General features: G+C 40.1%; 1 protein-coding gene across 8 annotated transcripts in view; it reads right to left on the bottom strand.

The window, feature by feature from the left end:
• PPP4R1 (protein phosphatase 4 regulatory subunit 1) overlaps positions 1–20,997 on the bottom strand; it is a 59,939-nt gene that overhangs the window by 8,398 nt on the left and 30,544 nt on the right. For all 8 annotated transcript variants that reach the window (XM_042869192.1, XM_042869193.1, XM_042869199.1 and 5 more), the window contains 10 exons: positions 17,673–17,815; positions 15,906–16,052; positions 14,750–14,857; positions 13,925–13,990; positions 12,741–12,899; positions 11,655–11,785; positions 9,499–10,016; positions 3,908–4,083; positions 2,072–2,167; positions 133–318 (listed from right to left, as the gene is read on the bottom strand). In XM_042869192.1, coding sequence (XP_042725126.1) covers positions 133–318; positions 2,072–2,167; positions 3,908–4,083; positions 9,499–10,016; positions 11,655–11,785; positions 12,741–12,899; positions 13,925–13,990; positions 14,750–14,857; positions 15,906–16,052; positions 17,673–17,815 — 1,730 coding nt within the window. The remainder of the gene's footprint in view (positions 1–132; positions 319–2,071; positions 2,168–3,907; positions 4,084–9,498; positions 10,017–11,654; positions 11,786–12,740; positions 12,900–13,924; positions 13,991–14,749; positions 14,858–15,905; positions 16,053–17,672; positions 17,816–20,997) is intronic.

Below are 20,997 nucleotides of genomic sequence, written 5' to 3'. Positions count from 1 at the left end.
TAACTCGTTATTCGAATAGCTAGCATCAGTGACAGAGAGCTCCATTTAAAGAGCAGAGCAACCCAACAACCAGCAAACAACAGAAATGATCATTATTCACATTATTCTTTATTTGGAGTTTCCTGAGCTTACCTGCATGTCAGATGCCAGTGTCTCATAGGTATCCTTCAAGCAGTGCCAGTTCTGTCTGCCTAATGTGAGTGCCACACCTGGTAGGCTGTAGGCACAGTGTTTGGCAATCTCGGTATCAACAGTTTGTGCGCGAGATGGATCAGTCATTGATAAATACTGATCTAGCAAGGCTTGAGGTACAACGTCCTACAGCAAGAAAAGGGTATTTATTTTCAACAGATCTTCATAAAATTTATAAAAACTCCAAGGAAAACTGTGAGAACATCATTTTTTCCACAACTATAGGTCATTATTTAATGAAATCTTGCAGTAAGAATACAAAAGTTTTACATTTCATACAGTTTCACCAAGAAGTTCCAAAGAAATGACAACACGTGTGGGGGCTGTCAGAAAACACCGACCACTACAGCAGATGAGCAGCAGGTGGATCAGTGTCTACTTAAGCAAAGCAGGAGATTGAACAGACTACCTTTCTCACAAACATTCAGCCTCACAGGCTGTGCAAATCGCCTGTTTTAACTCATCCATAAAATGAGCAAAAGAGCAAATTACAAGACTTGCTTCAAAAATGGTTTTCCTGTTCTTCTCAACATCTTGTCTTCTGGGGGAAGGGAGAGCAGAGAGCCAAATGAACATGCTGTGGTTGGAGAGAAGTGGAGGCAGAGTACAGGCGGTTCAGTGCTGCCTCCCCGAGTAGTCATCACAACGGAGAAGGCTTTTCCAGAGACCAAAAGATCTCTGGTGAAGACAATTTTTCTCCCCCCACTGAGAAATTAAACTTTGGCGAACACCTCTTTGTGTTGACTTCAACACTTTGCTCCAGCTGTTACCATTTCATCTCAGGCACCCATTCTGCCCAATGGGGCATATCAGAATGCCTCCCTAGCATATCAACAGCTGTTGAACAGCTCAGCTCACAGAAGCCATAAAAGGGTTCCACTCACACAATCGTGGTTCTGCAGGGATGCATGCATTATACTGAACTAAGAAACAATACAAATTCTTTTTCTTTAGGAAAGGAATGACAGAAACAGCTTGAGTTTAATGGCTTTTACACTTTTTCTTTTAAAAGCTGTCGTGGGGTGGAGGTGGTTCCAGTCAAAACATTTAAAAAATCCAGTTTCCTCAATAACCTTACTGCCATTACAGACTAGTTTCCATAGAAAATTCAACTTGAACCTGAAAATCTATGAGCGTTGTTCTCACATCACTGTCATCTCTTATATTTAATTAAAACAGAAGCAAATGCCAAGTTAAGCCATTATCTCTGGAAACATTGAACATTTTAAAATTAGTTGTTTTAGAGGTTTGTCATATTTTAAAGAAATTTGATTACATTGTAAGTGACTGAATGAAACAGTGTGCATGAAACTGACAGCATGAAAGCAATCTCTATATTTAGACAAAACTGCCATTTATCTGACAGAATCACAGAATGCCCTGGGTTAAAAGGGACCTCAAGGATCATGAATCTCCAACCCCCTGCCACATGCAGGGCCTCCAACCTCCCCATTTAATATCAGACCAGGCTGCCCAGGGCCCCATCCAACCTGGCCTTGAACACCTCCACGGATGGGGCATCCACAACCTCTCTGGGCAGCCTGTTCCAGCACCTCACCACTCTCTCTGTAAAGAACTTCCCTCTGACACCCAACCTAAATCTTCCCTCCCTCAACTTAAAACCACTTCCCCTTATGCTGCTGTTATCTACCCTTCCAAAGAGTTGACTCCCTTCCTGTTTGTAGGCTCCCTCTAGGTACTGCAGTGAGGTCACCCCGCAGCCTTCTTTTCTCCAGGCTGAATAAGCCCAGCTCCCTCAACCTGTCCTCATAGGAGAGGTGCTCCAGTCCCCTGATCATCTTTGTGGCTCTCCTCTGGACCCTCTCCAACAGCTCTCTGTATTTCTGACACAGGTAAGAAGAGCAGAACTCTCATTTACCTGTACTTTGGATTTTCTTTCTTCTTCAGGGCTGAAACTACTATTGGTGCTCAAATCTGAGTCGTTATGAATATAGTGAAGCGTGGAATCCATATTCTATTTAAAAATAAAAACAGAAAAAGAAAGAAGTTGCACAAAACACATGCACAGATTGAACAAAAACATCAACACCAGGAAGTGCTGCCCTCTCCTCAGGGCCTTTCCTGAGATTAAAGGAATACACGTCTTAATATCAAATACAATTTTGCTACAGCCTGAAATCAAAAGGTGTATTAGATGAACGTTTCTGCTTTAAATTTTAAACAAAAGCTTCTCTTAGTTTGCTCCATTTTGGTTCTTATGGAATGAAAATCACAGGAGGGGAATACTTTTGAGACTGCATTAAGGAAAATGTAAGTAACATGTGGGTCACACCACTGGAGTTCTCCAAATACAACGGGATGAGCATTGCTGGTGGTGCCTCCTAACAGAGCAGGGGCCAGTCTAGAAGGTCAGATTTGAGCCCATCTCCTCCTGGCACCACTCCCACTTCTCTCTTGTGCCAGGCAAAGATGGGCAAATTTTATTTCAGTTTCCTTTCTGTTTCTTTTCCTCCTCCTCCTTCCAACCAAAAAGAGGGAATTCTCACACTCATCCACTGTGAAAATGAGTTGAAGGATTTCTTAAAGCTTACATTTGTTTATTGAGCCTTACAGAGGGTATGCAACCTAAAGGAAAGCAGAATGGTTGCTCCTGAGGAAAAACAGAACAGGGCATCTCACACTCACCAAACAGGCTGTACCTATGTACCAAAGACTCACCTGTTCTCCCTTATCATGTCTTTTTGCCTATTTTTAAATAAAAAAAAAAAAAGAAACCCCTTTGACACGTAGCATTAACCCTTTCAGAAACCCACCCAGCTGCAGAAGGACAAGCAAACTTTGATTTTGCTTTGTGTGAAAAACTGTGACAGCTGCTTTCAAAGGCAGATTACAGTACCCTGATTTTTCTAAAGCTTCTACTCCCATATTGACTTTTAGCTACAAAAATCAAAATAATTAAAACCAACCACCTGCAAAAAAATCAGAGCTCTCTTTGCTGCTACAAGCAACAGACCCTTTGCTTAACACATCACAGCTCGATTCCCAAATTCTAGGTCACCTCTTTGATATCCTTGCACTGGTAAAATGAGTCCTTGATTTGGTGCCAGTAACAAACAAGGCACTGACAGATTAAGAGCATCCTTTTGGAGAGTAAAATTGAAACACATATAAACAACTTTATAAAAAATGCCATGAGCTTTCTGTCAGCACCACATTCCATACAGAAATAAAACTTACCCCTAGGTAACACAACTCTCATTATCCCCCAAAATTAGAAGGACAGAGGATTCATTTGCTCTATCATTTTGTAAGTTAGCACCAAAAAAAGTCACTACAACTGATGCTACAGTTAGGAAACAAATAAAGCACAACATCAGGAGTTGGTGGCAGGTTGATTTTTGTTCTAAGAAATCAAAACACACTTGTAATGCTCCGTTAGGATTGTGTATAAGCATAAGCAGCAGTATCCAAATAAATGCCACATTCCTCCACTCCCTGAATGCTTTTGGGCTTCACAGTCCAACAGCTTAGATAAAACAACAAGCAAAACTAAAAATACCCCAACAAACTCGTTTTATTTTAGTAGCTTGGGTTTCAATACCAGCCAACAAAACCAAGCATCATGCTAGCCAAAGTAGGAAGCATTTAACTGCAATTACTGCACAAAAACAAAATACAGCTCTGTTACTGGAGCACGGAAATCAGTATCAGGAAGAAAAAAAAAAAAAAAAAAAAAGAGCACAAAACTTCTTACCTCAACAGTGTCACCAATTAAAGGCACAATATCACTCAGTATGGGCTGAAAATTTTGTTGGTCACTGCTGGTTAGCTCAGTCTGAGAGTCTGTTCCCTTGCTAATGCTGGCCACTGTCTCTTCCTGAGGATTCAAACTGGATGCTCTGAGTGCAGCAGACAACACCTCCACTTGTGCTGCAGCATACGAAAGAGAAAGGGATGAGAGACTGAACTGCAATAAACCTAGCATGGCCAGTTAACTGTCAGATGTTGGTTTAATTGAGGAACAGCTGAAGAACCACACGGTAATGCCTCAGAGTTCATGGGAAGTAAGGTCTTAGAGGGAAGAGTGGAAGGGAATCTGCCAGTTAAAAAACCCAAACCTCTTGCTGAGCAATGTTGGCTGGGTACAGCTTGACCTAAGCAGACTGGTATCGTGATCAACCTTACCTGCAAGCAGCCCAGCGTTCAGTGCTGCCCAATGTAGCCTGCCTTCTTTCCTCCATCTCCTGACCCATTAAATATACCCAGCTACCCAGAAGCCATGCTCATCATACAGAAATGGCTTTTCCAAGGTTATTTAAACACCATGCCCATTTTGAAATCCAACAGCAAACCATATATCTGTATTCAATCTCAGTTTGCCATACCAAGTTACAGAATCTGAATGCTGGATAGCTAGCAATAAGAATTAGACAAAGAAAACTGGACTGGTTGGTATAGACAGGAGTTCTCCCTTCTGCGCTATGTATCCATTACAAGAAACAAAACTGTAACTTGATGCAATCTGAGCTAGCAAAAACACACAGAGGTCCCTGGTTTCTGAATGAGGTCTGATAAGTAGAAGGCAATTCTTTTCAATATAGTCCGTACCTGTGTAAAATGTCTAAGATAACCGCAAGATTTTCTTACTGTAAAACTACTAGAATTCACCTCAACAGGAAAAACTCACCATACAACAGAAACTTCAAAACAAAACCGCTCATAAGAAGCCACCAAAAGAACAAAACTCTTTTCTAACATAGCATTTTACATCCATGATCCCAGTACAGTGTCAGGAATTTGACAGTACAATTCCTAAGATTAACAAAAGCTTGCTATGACTTTACTGTTCAAATGTCATTTCAGTGACGATAAATCTCAGCACTTCAGAGCCCATGAAGATTAGCAAGATCAAGGAGGTTGGTAAATTACTCCAAAAACAAACAAACAAACAAACCCACTCTTTAAAAATAAGCAAAATGGGTGATCATTTCAAAGATCATTTCAAATGCCAAACTCCCACAGACTTCACTGATCACCATTGCCTTCCTGTTTCTCCACAGCTCCTGTTGCCAAGGGCCTTGTCTTATCCGTTGTGACAGGACAAGAGGAAATGGTTTCAAACTGAAGCGAGTGAGGTTGTGAGGTTTAGATTGGATAGAAGGAATGAGCTTTTTGCAACAAGGTTAATGAAGCACCAGAACAGGCTGCCCAGAGAGGTGGTGGATACCTCATTCCTGGAGACATGCAAGGTCAGGCTGGAAGGGGCTCTGAGCAACCTGATCTGCTGTAGATGCCCCTGTTTATTGGAAGGTGAATTATCTAAATACAATAAAATTCTTAAGGTCTTAACTAAGAAGAAAAAAATAAATCCAGCCACTATGGAGGAATGGAGATTGATGGAGTGCTCGGTATGGGAGGAAAAGAGAGCGCATGTGTATATCTGCACATGTGCACAGCTCTAGGTGGATGCTTGAAGATCCTGAAACACAAATTGTGTCCTGAGGAGTGGCCTTCACTGCTGGGGCATGTTCTCTCATGATGCCACTGCACACCACACAGTAAGGTCTCAGAGTTCATGGGAAGTAAGGTCGTAGAGGGGCGAGTGGAGGGGAATCTGCTGGCTAACCAACTTTCACAACTACCTTCAGGAAAAATTTGAGTTCGAAGGTCAGCTTTCTGCAAAACACAGGGCCCACATACAGCACTGTTCAGACAAAGTCAGTGCTTACAGGATCTTAAACCATCCACCAATCAACTCTTTCTTCCTCTGACTTTCGCTTCAAGCAGAAAGTATTTTTCAGAAGGGAACTGCTTAACTGTACCGCACCCACACCCTAAAACAACTAGCACAACCTTTACGTTCAAAACCACTTTTTACCTGGCCTTATTAATTTATCAGAACTTTCCACCCCTCCTGTATGCTGTATTGCTGTTTCCCCTGATGTTTCGCTAAAAGACCTGGATGTTTCTCAGTGGCACACTCCCTTTTTGCTGAAGGATCTGTTTTCCTCACATTCACTTCTTGCTGGCAAGCAAAAATTACAGGCTGCCCTAGCAGATACAATAATACAAGTAACTAAGGAAACATGCCTGTAACATCCCAGCAACAGGGACTGAGAGTTGAAGACTGCTATAGTAAATGAAACATTAAAACAAAGAGGAATTTCTTCTCCTCTTCTCCTTACCTTCTGTTCCATCTACAATGTACTTAACTGTCAGCATAGCTGGTAGCCTAACCTATAAACACAGGTTTTTTATATTGGAGTGAGGTCTACTGATGTAATACATATGGGCTGTTTTTTCCATATTAGGTCTCCATTTGGAAAAGCACATTGTGGCTGGCACAAACCACAGCTAGCCCCAGTAATGTGCGAGTGAACTTCCATCACCCACCAAATAACAATTAGAAAACCTGATATTACACAACTGAACACTCCCTATGCAGAGCAGAAGGGGATAAATAAAGCTCAAGACAATGTCCCTAGAAAAAGAAAGAAAGAGATAAAGTACATGGGGAAAGAAAAGCAGCTTCTGAAGTCACTGAAGACAGCAGACTGAAAGAGCTAGAAAAAAAGTGACCCCAATAAAGACTTCACAACGATTTTTAAAAGAGCTGGCATGCTCCAGAGGAATGTGCAGGTTTCCATCTCCCAGCCTGTGAGACCTCAGGATGTCTGGCCAGCAGACAGGAGAGGTCACATTAACATTAACATACCATTGCCTTGCACTGCATATCGGACAGCAGAACTATCCAAGCTGGAGTTTGTCTGCGAGCAAACAGGCTGTCTTATCTCAGTTACTGACTGTTCAACTACCTATTGCTCAGATGCAGTACTCTGGCAACAGGTTAGTTCTGGAAAGAAAGCCTCAGGGAAAGGATTTGGGGGAGTGAGATTCAGTTAAAGCAGATCACCATGAGGTTATGGGAAAAAAGAAATATATATATATATGGTCAGTGGTGGCTGCCAGCCACTGTTAAAAACTGTGTTTGCTAGAAGCCTCATCAGTTTCCAGGGCTTCAAGAAAGGATTTGAAATCTGAAATGGATTCTGCTCTGATGATAGAGAGGTGCAACTTCAGACCAAACTTCCATACCTGTTCAGCTGCCCGAGGCTGGTGCTGACAGCAACCAGCACACAGCAATCACTGACCTCTGCTGGCTGTTCCATAATGGACACCACCTTATTAGCATCACTAGTTACTCTATGCAGTCAGGTAATAAAAACATCAATAGGATTATTAAAAACTTTCAAAAACCCTGACAACGAGGCAGGGCAATATGGTTCCCCTCAAAAGAAATTCTCTGTATTTAGAAAGTACTCTCCCAAACCCAACACATGAAAAGAAGGATACTGAAGTTTCAGTCTATTACTGACAAGCAACAGAGACAGAATTAAGGCTGTCTGGATATTTAATGTTACTGACACACACACAGCATCATATACTACAGTCTTATTCCCAAACCACACTTTCATTAATTCATCCTCATTTCATTCTGTGAACTCTCTGGTATTTGCTCAATTTGCTACAAAAATCAGAAATGTATGGAGGGAAACTCTGCAGTGAGGCAAACTCCATTCACATACTGAATGAACACTGCACCTTCTGCCCTTGGTGAAAAAAGCAGCAATAAAGGCAGGAGCACAGCGCAGAAGCAGGAATCCCTTTGGACTCCTGAGTGGCAGGAATTTGGTAGACTTGAGTGACAACATGCAGAGGAGGGCTAGAAAAATGAGGCCAGGACCCCTCCTATGAGGACAGGCTGAGAGAGCTGTGGCTGTTCAGCCTGGAGAACACTCCGGACAGATCCGATAGCGGGACAGGCTCTTCAGCAGGGTTTGTTGTGATAGGACAAGGTGAAACAGTTTCAAACTAAAAGAGGGGGCATTTAGACTGGATATAAGGAAGAAGTTTTGGGGTGTTTTTTTTTTTTTTGTTTTTATTTTATTTTCTTTTACAGTGGTGGCGAGGCACCGAAACAGGTTGCCCAGGGAGCTGGTGGATGCCCCATCCCTGGAGACTCTCAGTGTCAGGCTGGAGGGGCTCTGACCTAGCTGTAGGTGTCCCTGCTCATTGCAGGGGAGTTTGACTTTTAAATGTCCCTTCCAACACAAACAGTTCTATGATTCTATGAATTAAGACCAAAGCCAAACAAACAAATTACAATAAAAAGCCACCCACAACAACAAAAACTGGTCAGAAACACACTAACCCCAGTTCAAACTTTTCCAAACTTGCACACACCAGCAGCTCATGGTGTTGACAACCTAGTAAGAGTTTTCTTCTGAAATGTTCTAGTCTAAAGCTGCACCTGTACAGCAGTACCTCTAGACATCTAGTCACAAGAGCTACAAGAAACCACTCCGAGACAAGACATGAACACACATGAAATAAACTAACTTGTAACAAGATAATTCTGGATGTACAAGCAGATAGGCTACATAAATCTTCATGCAAACTAAGATATGTTTCTTAACTACCACTTCTTTTTCCTTCCTACTTTTTCTTTTTTGTATAGATGCATGCTTTCATCTAGGGATGCTTCAACTTCAGAAGAACGTGGTTCTTTCATAGTGATAGCTCAAGACTTTCTGGCTGTAACCTCAAGTCTGATGTGCCTTAGGATTTATTCAGCATATGTGTACCAAGGAAACCTATCTCTGGTACGTATGTGTGAATCAGTCGAGTTATTTCAGCTCATGAGGTGTCTCTGAAGTGCTGTTCAGCCAGATGGCCATGCTTGTGAAACCCTTTTCCTACCTTCAAGAGTTTTTTAAAATCAGAAAACATGTGCTCATTTCAACAATTCCCTTTAGATTAGTTCTCAGCTTGACACTAAAGCTTTGCAAACTTAAGTAGACAATGTGAGACTGCAGCAATCAAGATTTCATAGGAAAATCAATAAGATTAACTATTTAAAAGTAGATTGGATAGCTCATAAAATGAAAACCACATTTATCACTTTATTGGTAATTTAAAAATATCTTTTATCTGTTTTGTTTCATACCTCTGCTAATTAAAAATTAATATTCTGATTGATAGCTTATACTGTGGATCCATCTATTTGATTACACTGTCAAGCTGAGCAGTCAGAATTTTATACTGCTATGTGAGTTCAGTTTATGGAAGGAATCATACTGCCTTTAAACATCTTTACACATATGCAAGTTCCCTTTTGGTTAATATCATCACTTTTCCCAATTAAATCCTACTAGATGTGATTTATTTGAAAATGAGGAGAAAAGTACTACCTCTGACTTCTAAAGATAAGGTTAAAGCCCAAACTGCTAAAGTAACATAAGCACATCTCCAGACACTAAAAATGCTTCAGTATTTTTACTATACCTTTAACGTCTGGATCATCTATATGGGGTTCCAAATTTTCTATCATTTCCTCCAACTCCTTCCTTGTTGCCATAGGAATGTTTGGAGATACCGGCATCGTGAGTTCCTGAATTTCTCTATTGAGCATTATCTCAGAAGTCTGCTGAAGCTCCAAATCAATATCTATTTCAGGAAGTGGAGTCCTCCAGAAATGGAAAGAGTTGTACAATTCCTGCTCTGAAAGAGAGGTTTCCTGTGAACTGTGCCCAGCCACCCGTAGTCCTGCTGTACAGCAATGAGAACTTCGCTCGTTCTCATCAGCCATTCCCCCACAAGAATCTGAAGACAAAGTGCAATGAAAGGATGACTCAGTCTGGAAATCACTTTCCCTCTGGGAGTTACTTGACACTGCATTTTGATCTCCCGTGGCATTTTCAAGTTTTGTTGCAAAACTGTCATTGTCGATGTGTGAGAACGGGTCCTCTGATCTGTTGTGCTCATCCTCTGTTGTGATGTCTTCTGCAGTTCTGGTTTGTTCACTGTTGAGCGACAAAGCAAATGAACCATTTAAAAAACAAAATAAACTTGTCACAAACATATGCCTTTGAAAATTCATACAAATACCATCAGCTTCTTATTTATCAAAGTAGATTTACTTACACCATAGCAAAATAAATCACAGAATCAAAGGCTGGTTGAAAAGAGAAAGGACTCCAGGAGGTCACGTGGTCCAAAGCCCTCCTCAAGCACAGCCACACAGGGCCCTGTGCCCAGAGCTTCTTAATGTTCAAAGGAAACCTCCTACACTCCAGCCTGTGCTCGTTGCTTAGTGTCTTGGTGCTGGGCACCAGTGAAATCAATCTGGTTTCAGCATTTTTATAGCTTCCCTTCAGCTATACATACACATTAATAACACACCCTCCTGAACCTCCTCATCTCTAGGCTAAACAATTTCAGCTCTCAGCTTTTTCTTATAGGAAATAGTCTATTACCCTTTGCCCCTCTTCTGTACTTTCTCTCATTGCTCAATCTCTCTCTTACACTGGTTTGCCCTAAACTGAACACAGTTCTCTAGATATGGCCTTAACAGTGCATGGTGACCCTTCCCTGATCTGCTGGCAATACTCCTAATGCAACCCAGGCTACCATTAGCCTTTGCTACAAGCAGTCCTGGTGGACACCAAGTTGAACCCCAGGGTCCTTTCTGCAAAGCTGCTTTCCAGCCCACCAGTTTTCAGCACACACTGGTGCCTGGACTTCTTCCTCCTGCAGCTGCAGGACTTTGCATTTCCCCTTGCTGAACTTCATGAGGCTCCTGTGAGACTACTTCTCCAAAGCCTTTCAAGGTCCCTCTGGATGTGGCAGCACAGCTCCTTGATGTCACTCCTATCAGATCTGTGTCGTTTGCAAACTTGTTGAAGGTGCACTCTGCCCCTCATCCAGACCATTAAGGTGTTTAGTAGAAGAGGTCTCAGTACCGATCCCTGTGATACACAAGTTACTCACCACCAGCAAAGACTCTCTATCAGTGATCACCACCCCCTGGGCTCACTGTTCAGTTAGTTTTCAATCCACATCACCACTTGCTCGTGCAGCCTCACACATCAAGTTGGGTTGTTAGAGTTAGAGTAGTATGGTGAGGTCATAGTTGGACCCGATGATCTTTAAGGTCTTTTCCAACCTGAGCAATTCTATGACTGTATGATCAACAACAGCTCCTCTACAAGAATCTTAGGAAGATCAAATATCTTACAGCCATCCATATAGTTTTGCCCAGCGGGATTGTAAATGCCCCCTCCCTGGAAGCACTCAAGGCCAGGCTGGATGGGGCTTTGAGCAACCTGGTCTAGAGGCAGGTGTCCCTGCCTATAGCAGGGAGGTTGGAAATAGACTATCTGAAAGGTTCTTTTCAACCCAAACCATTCTATGATATGATTCTATGACAGACAGTATCCTCATCTACCAAGCTGTGTCATAGAAGGTATATCCTAAGGTACCTGAAGATATTCTAAACTACTGAATAGTTCAGTATTTTTAATAGATAACTGAAAATTCTGGTAGTGGATTAAGACAAGAAGTTACAGATTTTTCCAAGATAAACACTCAGTTCATGCAGGAAAGGTATCTTTTTTAACTTGCAGCTCACACAGGAAAAAAACAAGGAGGAAATTCTTCACCTGTTTTCCTGTGCAGAAGCATGGTCCTCTGAGTTTTTATCATCTTCTTCTTTAAAATACTGACCACTGCTGGATGGATTAGCAAAAGTTGATATGAAAGGCCCCAAAGACTGAAAAGCAGCTTGTCGGACCTAGTGGAAAAGGTCCAAGGAAAAATAAATTATGTAAATATAATATAAATTCTTATGAAACATAAGTCTATTGTTAGCAACAGGAAGGGTCATAAGTCTACATAGGAAAGTAACAGTAGAGTTTCTTGGAAGATTAAACCAGTTGTATGCCTAGAGTGCTAAGTGAAAAACATTAGGAAAAAACAGTTAAATCACAAGTAACTGTGTTGATGGGCCCACGCTCCACAGCCAAAAAAATCACATGCATTTAAATAGCAGAAGTGGGTGAATTTGAAAGTTCAGTTGAGATAATGACTTAGAAGGAAAAGAACTTTGCGGTAGTGAACAGACTTTTCACTGTTTTGAATTTGAATGATAACATGCTTTGCGTTTTTTTGCCCCCTTTGTGATTCTTTATACTTTAATTTGTTCCTCCTTTCTCCTCCTATTTAATCTTCCTGCCTCACCAATCATCGTATCCACCCTTCATTTCTTTTATTTGATTAAATCTGCTGGACTACAACTTGCATGATTTCCAAGGATCCAAGAGCTCATGCCCCTGTGCAAAAGATCTACTTCCGGCTCTTGGAAGTAGCCTGCTCAATAACAAACTTAATCTTTAAAGCATAGACCTTGGAGTCAAAAAAAGGAAGTAGGGAGGGATCTGTGAAATATAAATAAATTCCAACTAATTTTTTAGCTCTGCTGATGATCTTTAGTGTTGTTAAGCCATAGCAACTTCTGTAGCTAAGAAAAGCGGTCCTGGTGGCACAGTTTTTCCTCCATGTTGTGGTGGAAATAGAAAGAAATTCTTCTGCCTGCTGGAAAACCAAGCATTCCAACAAGAATCTTTCTCAAGATGCGTGAAACAACTTAAGTTATCCATACCTACGGGGAGAAGTTGTATGCAGAATATCACAATCAAATCACTAAACTGTACTGAACAGCTATTCAAGAAATAAGAAGCGTTTCTTACCCATCGCGAAGGATCACTAATCAAATTAATAAAAAGGGTTGACAACTTTGTCCGCCGGACTTCTTGTGACGTTGCACAAGAAACTGCCATGAAGCATTCAGCACAGGCTTTCCGAACTCCCCACACGTTATCAGAGCAGAGCTGGAAAAACCTCGGCAACTGTTCAGAACACAGCAAGTTGCAAGTCTTAACAGGCAGCGCTTGTTTCAAAGCGAGTTCTTTTCCATGCTCATTTCCCCCCATCAAATTCTCTGCCCTCACGCTCAACAGATACCTCAGTTGAACGTTCACAAGACAAAACACACATTCAGTAGCACCACCCTTCTAATCACTGGCACTCATGTTACCTGCAGATACATACAAGGAATATTCACATATCTGAAGAATAACTTCAAAAGACTGTATCAGACTTGCCCCTCCTAGCAGCCTACTCTCCTCTTACTCACCTGTACCTGTAATTTCTCATTGCATTATAGACGTTAGAAGATACACTCCTGTCTATTTCTTGCCTAATATCTTTCAGAATTTACTGATATTCTCTATCTTCACAACCTGAAGTATTTTCTTTAGGCTGATTTAAACCGTCTCTTAGCTCTAGATTGTGTCTTGTATAAGAGAAGGCTCTCAGTGACCTGATAAAGGCGTCTCAGTATCTACAGGGGAGCTACAGGAAAGAAGAGGACAGACTCCCTTAGTAGGGTCTGTGGTGACAGAACAAAGGGAAACAGCTTCAAGATCAAAGAGGGTAGATTTAGGTTAGAAACAAGGAAAAAATCTTTTACAGGAAGGGTGGTGAGGCACTGGAACAGGCTGCCTAGTGATGTGCTTGATGCCCCATGCCTGAAGACTTTCAAGGTGAGGCTGGATCAGGCCCTGGGCAACCTGATCTAGCTGTGGTGTCCCTGTTCATTGCAATGGAGTCGGACTAGATGATTTTAAAGCTCCCTTCCAACTCTAAGGGTTCTATGATTCTAAGAAGTCTTTATTAACGGTCTTCAAAATTTTATAAATCTTAAACAAAGCCTTGTACCAGCCAAACTGAAAAGTCACAGCTGTTATAGACTCTTCTTACTAAGAGAACATAGTAGTCGTTGCCTAATTCTTTTATCTGTCCTTTGCTGTCCCACATCTAACTCCACTACTGACTTGCACTAAAAAGAAAAATCCTTTAATAGATAGCTTACCAGCATTTCTTCAGTGGCCTGCTGCCCAACCACACTGCAGATATCTCCAAAGTTGGCTGCACATACCTTGCAAATGAAACGCAAGAAATAACCACTATGACAATTCTTTAATACAGCATAGAAAGTCAAAAGAAATAACTAAACAGCTTTTAAAACTAGGGGAACAATTTTTGACACTAACTCACAATCTGCCGTTTCCCCATTCTACCTATTTCTACAGTGTTAAAAAAAAAAGATTAAAATATTTTCTTCTTTTTAAGATCTTCTGGAGTTTTAGTTTAACTTTCTCTTTTTAAACTTGACTAATGATTTAATCCCAAAAGAACCACCCCAAAACTGAAGCGAAAAGGAAGAATAAAATACGTTCAAAGTGCTGTCAAATGAAATAATACAAGCAATTACAAAGGAGAAGAAGCTATCCAATAGCAAGGTGAAACCAAAACGCAGTCTCAACACCTAAGTTTCATGATGGCATACTAGTTTGCCTCATCTTAATGAGCATCTTTATGTCTACGCACAGAGGTATGAGCTCAGGTAGCTGATGCTTTATCAGTTCCAGCTGGTTCACATTTTCATGGTTACCTGCACAATCGTAAGGACAGCTCTTTCTTTGTTTCAAATAATAAAGGTAAGTACTCAGGGAAAAAAAAGTCAGCATCAAATATAAAATCTATGGAAATACAAACTACAAGGAAGCCCCATAGCTTTCACTTAAGCATGTGACAGATGCAATCTAGCAGGAAGGTGTCCTTCAGACAAAGGCAAGTTCCAAACTGATGACACTCCGTTCACAGATAATCCAGATGAGGTGCTGATAATATGTACCTTACGAACATGAAACATTCTGCAGTCACAGCACATCTCACAAAACCTAGGCAGAACAAGTCTTTCCGTGATGTCCTTTCCCACCATGGAGGCCATTTTGCACATTATCTAATGGCAAGACAGACAGACACTAGTTAGGAATGCTTGCACAATACACAATTTCATGTCAGTTAAGCAGAGCTTTTTTACACTTAATTTTCTGATATAGAAAACTGAAATCATGAAGAACTACTGAAAAAAAAATAAATAAATCAGTCCTTCAACTGAAAAGATCTGACTGTTCAAGTACTTGAGGAATTTTTTTAACAGAAAATTATTACTTAATAATATGGTTAAGTGTCTTCTATTATTTTCTCTATGATTCGATAAAAATAATTTAAAATGGTTGATATTGATCATAGAAAAACAGAATATCCTGAGTTGGAAGGGGCCCATAAGGATCATCAAGTCCAACTACCAGCTCCACACAGAGACATTAAAAAAAAAACATACCCTATATCTGAGAGCACTGTCCATCTGCAATTCCCTAATATACAAATACTGTGCATTTGCGTTATACCAAAGAAAGTGGCAGCTTTAACTTCTTACACAAAATTCTAAATTTTAAAAGAGAATGGACATACAGCTTCTGACATTTTTCCTTTAAAATATTCATTTGCTGACCATTTGGACACAAAAGTTTTAATTATCAAATATGCTTATTATTTTATCCAAAAAACACCAACCCACACAACAAAAAAAAATCATTAAAGAGAACAGAACAGAAAGTAGTGACAAAGAGAATTCAAGGATCATAGATTTGCCACAGATAGAAATTTTCCACATATGCTATTTAAACCCCTCATAAAACAAGCCTGCAAAAAACAAGAAGTAGATGCTTTGTAAGCCAATGAAAATTAATATCCTGTGCTGGTTTGTCCAAATGGGTTTTTCTTCATAGCCTATATAACATACTGAAATTAAATCTAACCTTGACTTGAGTATAAGATGGCACAGAAAAAGTTATGGATTAGTTATGGATAGCGATGTAAGTTTTTCTCTCTAGTACCATATTGATGCACATCTTGGAAACACAATAGCATCACAGTAATCACACAGCATTACCAACAATTCAAGAGACCATTATACCCTCTAGTTTGATACTGCTGTTACTTACAGCCACGGCCTCTGTCTTCACATCATCATTGCTGTCTGGTGCTGTCAGGTCTATCAGAACAGGGCATACTTTGGTCTCCACATCGTATCTCTCTATGAGTTCTTGTTCCAGGAGAACTAACAATGCTGCCTGGCTTGTTTTTCTTACCTATTATAAGGAGATAAAAATCAAATCAAGGAGTATAAGGAGCTAGGGTGGTTCGTTCGTGAAGTAGGTCCAAGTATTTTGGGAGCCATACCTACATACTGCTGCACACCTATGTTCAAGGTGCTTGGAGAGAGAGGACAAGGTCTCCAAAAGCACTCTGCAAATACTTCATGATTTAAACACAACATCAGATCCTAGAAATCTGCTTATTGTAAACTAATGAATGCTATTATAGTAAGCGTCCACCTATGTATTTCCCAAGTCAAGATTACTGTGCCAAAAGGAAACAGAAAAAAAGTCATGGAAGAGAAGCAGCACAGCTAACTGGGAAATATTCAAATATTCAAAACATTCAAAGTTCTACAGCATATGAGTTTTGTTAAACAAATCCTCTTTTTACCAAGTTTGTCTGACAATGGATAACTGCATTTATTCTGAACAAGACAATTTTGCTTAGTTCCACCTACACAAAAATATGATAACCTTTTAAAATTCACTTAATATGGATTTAACTGGCACTCAAAAATAAGTTTCATGGAGGTAACAATCACCAAATAGAATTATTTCTAGGGCAATTAGTTCTCAGTGCTCTTCAATAGCTGTGTATCTAGTGTTGACAAATATAACACCAAACACTTTGCTAGCATCTGGAAAAAAAATCCCAAAGTTACTGATAAAAGCTTGCAAATGATTCTGGAGTCAACTGGAATAATCCAGATAAATTGAAATCATGGGCTTATTTATCTTACATGAACATAAAACTTGCAAATGCAAGGTCATGTATGTCAGAAGAGAAAGTGTTACATGAAGTGACAGATTATCTACTGCAATGCAGCAATTATAAGACCTTTTGAGGTCCTTGTTTCAGAACAAATCAGCCAAATGAGCTGTGCAGTTATCAACAGAGGTTAGGAAGATGAACAGTCATGGAATGTGTGAATGAGAGAATATCAAGCAGATATGGGCTGTTGTATTAAACATCAATTAGCAAAACCATTACAAAGAAAAATATGCCTGGTTTTGGTACCTGTTCTTAACTATGGAGCATCTGGAAAGGTTTAAAAAATAAAAAATAAAGTGTCAAAAATTCAGACCTTTCAAATACTAAAACTAACATCACCTAGGACTTACTCTGAAATGGTAGAGAATCCTACAGAAAACTAAAGGCAAGATGATGTATAGGTGCAGACATGCAAAATGCTCAGTGCCAACTCAGTTTCCAAGACAAGAGTTACTAGATTTATATATAAACAAGCAGATATGATGGTATGTAACAGTTCAAAGAACTGAATTATAGCAAGAAGATGTTTTTATTGTCTATTATCCTTTTTTTTTTTGCCAGAATTTGAACTAGAAAACCTAGAAAAATGACTGATTTTGTCTATAAGAACACAACACCAGATAAAAGCTCCAAAATCAGAACAGAATATATAAGGTGAAAAAAAAAAATCAAAATTTTCTTTAGTAAATTCAGATTTCCATGTATTACAAGTCATTTTAAATTTTTTTTTTCACTCTAAACTATCACATTCTTAACTCAGCCTAGATTATTTAAGTTGAAAAATCTCACACAATGGAAATATTCAGCTAGTTAACAAACTGCTTCTGTAAGACACTTACCTGGTTATTCTGGTCTGCAAGGTACCGTACCACAATAGGTAGTAAGTATTTGGAAAAAGCATATGGGATGGAAGGTCTGTTTTCTTGACAAAACATGGCAATATGAGGTACCTGTTCCATCAGTTCTGCCCGCACTGTAGGCTCTGTCAGTCACAATAAAACAAAAACAAAAAAGGCACTATAAATGTTAGCAAACACACTGTCAGATACTACCAAAACAAACTTTTTTACACTCTGGTACTTACAATCTGTGTGATCAAGTGGTCAAGTCAGTAAGTCTACAGCGAGCGTCAATCTGATAAGCACCACCTTTATGCAAAGCCAGGTGCAAGTACACTCTGTACTAATAAACTACTACAAAAGACTTGGCCCACGTTCTCTATTATTAAAAAGAGAGAACAAGAAGACCCACAACAACTGTAAGAGAGCAAGTCATCAAACATGAGTATCAGGATCCATCCAAATTCCCTGCAAGCATAACCTGCTTTCAAGAAAACTGCTATGCAGAAAGTTAACCCAACTGCAATGAGAAGAAACAAACTGAGGGTAGCTCCTGGCTGCAGTTTTTCACACAGAAGAGATTTCACCACAGCCACAACCACAGACACTTTTTCATTCTTTGCTTTTTAAGGCTACTGATAAGTGTTGTCAGCTAGAAGTAGCTCTACGTTCTCCAAGTTGCTAGTTAAATTTATTAGATACATTTTTTTACTGAAGTTGGTGACTTTCAAAAATGCGTAATTCAGTTTTTCAATTAAGAACTGCTTGAATGTATCCTAATCACATGCCAAATAGTTCACTTATCCACAGGAAAACAAACAAACAAACAAACAATTTCAGACCTAAGTACTATTTCTCTCCTCTCAGGATTTGCTTAAACTGTAGTTGCTATCAGAGAACTGATGACCTACACAAACACATAACGAAAACCCAGCAGCTACTCTCAAGAGACAGTGGTTAGATTTATAATATTTTAAATAATAAAATGTACACTGTACACAGGATACACATGCCTTACTAAGCTTTACATAGGTAGGCACTGTTTAGGTAAAATTTAACAGCACGACAGAACCATCTTCCTTAGGATATTTGGAATGATCACAAAATGTCAGAACTATAACCTTTTGCCAAATAGGAGCATTAGCTTTGTATTTAACATGGATAATGCATGCAGCCCTTAGCTTTCTTGAACACTAGTTAGAACTGACAACTCCAGACTGAATAAAACAAACCAGAGCAAATACCACATCTAGTTTGCTTTGCTTCTCTTTCTAAAGCGATAAGAGGAGCATCCACAACAAAAGTCATCTTATCTAAATCCTGGATGTTCTGAAATACGTGCAGGTTGAACTCCTTAAGCAATATGTCTAAGTATGTATGTATGTAATGTATATGTGAAAGGTTGTACTGAATAAGTCAGATTATGAAGATTACTCAAATACATGCAAGTTTCAGTAAACTTCAATCAGTGACCATGAAATTTTAGTTTGATGAACACTCAATCCTACAGTTGGCCAAAATAAGCACCTGTAAATAAGACAGACTTTTAAGGAGATCATTAATTTTGAAAGAGAAATTCTATATACCATATTAATAAAAGAAAAAACTAGATTTGCTAGAAACAACTTTTCTTCCAAAAAAGCTTAGAGAATAAAATTTACCATCATCAATTTATTTTCTCTATTTTAAGTCTAGTTTTCTACTGAGAGCTTGAAGCACCTCCTAGTTTTGAAGTAGCCTAACACTTTGTATCCTAGTGACTCATATTTCATTTACAAAAATTTGCCAAAATAGTCAACAAAACACAAGATATCTTACACTGCAATTCTTTGTTAGGATAAGTAAAACAGCTGTTTACAGTATTAAAGGCAGCAAAATCCTATGATGAATTCTGGTCCTCTTAACTGATAAAGCCTAGACTCTTCACTTCTGTCACAGATAACTACGCAAGAAGGGGAGTCCCTTCAAAGCCACCACTGTTGCAGATAGACTGCATGGCCCTGGCCTGAGAGCTCTTCTGAAACCAGCTGATGAACCTCAGAGTGATGTGGATGTCTGCAGATGAAGTCAGTCTGTCCTGCAAGCTCTGTAACTCACGGCCTAGCACCTTGACAAAGCAACAGAAGAAAACCTCCAATTCTAAGGCAGACAGCACAAAAGCTGTAAAAAGCATTGAAACACAACTACAGAGCACAGTGAAGATCCAACAGGCTGGAAAAGGAGAGCTGAGAGGTGAATAATGATGAGGTAAGGCTAACAACTAATGGGATGAGAAACTGGAACTTGCTGGACAAAAAAATCAGAATCAGGGCCCAATGTAATCATCCCCCTGTACTCAGCACTGGTGAGTACCTTGAGAACTGTGTTCAGTTTTGGGCCCCTCACTACAAAAAAATACATTGAGGCCCTGGAACATGTCCAGAGAAGGGCAACAAAACTGGTGAAGGGTCTGGAGCACAAGTCTTACGAGGAGTGGCTGAGGGAGCTGGGATTGTTCAGTCTGGAGAAGAGGAGGCTCAGAGGAGACCTCATTGCACTCTACAACTTCCTGAAGGGAGGTTATAATGAGGAGGGGCTTGGCCTCTTCTCCCAGACAACATAGTGGACACAAGGAAATGCCGCAAGTTGTACCAGAGGAGGTTTAGGTTAGACATAAGGAAGAACTTTTTGTTTCAGAGAGTGATCAGGCACTGGAATGGCTGCCCAGGGAGGTGGTGGAGTCGCCGTTCAAGAGGCATCTGGATGAGGAGCTACAAGATAATGGTTTAGTGTTTGTGGTAGCAGTGATAGTGGGAAGATGGTTGGACAAGATAACCTTGCAGGTAGTTTCCAACCTTGTGATTCTATAATTCCATGCCAGAACTTGAAGAACTTCCTCCCACCTTCCCTGCAAAACTGATTTAAGATACAAGAGGCTTGTGTCAAGACATTTGTTTCTAGGATCTCCTTCCCACATCTTGGGTCCCTTGCCTCATTCCCTGCAGCAAACAGAAGATGATGCTTGCTGGAGATGTGGGAGGTAGCAGAAGTTGTGGAGGGTAGTAGGAAAGAGGAAAAGAAATTCAGCTGAGGCTTCACGCTTAGCAGGATTGCTTTTTGAGCTGTATTCGAATTTGCTTCAGGCAGTTCCCACCCTCCCAAGTCCAAAACTTGCAGCTGGCCTTTCCATTATGCCAATGCAATTGCTCCTGCAGCCAGGCAACAAACCCTATCAAAAAACAGATCCGGCTGACACAGCTCTTGCCCCACCACAGCAACTTGATTAAACAGTAAGAACTGGCAATTAGATTAGTTTCCCTCTACAATCACACAGTTATGTAGAACA

The sequence above is a fragment of the Lagopus leucura genome, unplaced genomic scaffold (genome assembly GCF_019238085.1).
Source record: "Lagopus leucura isolate 7727_CA_CO unplaced genomic scaffold, USGS_WTPT01 Super-Scaffold_100002, whole genome shotgun sequence".
Taxonomy (NCBI): domain Eukaryota; kingdom Metazoa; phylum Chordata; class Aves; order Galliformes; family Phasianidae; genus Lagopus; species Lagopus leucura.
This window is presented reverse-complemented; position numbering and strand designations above follow the sequence as displayed.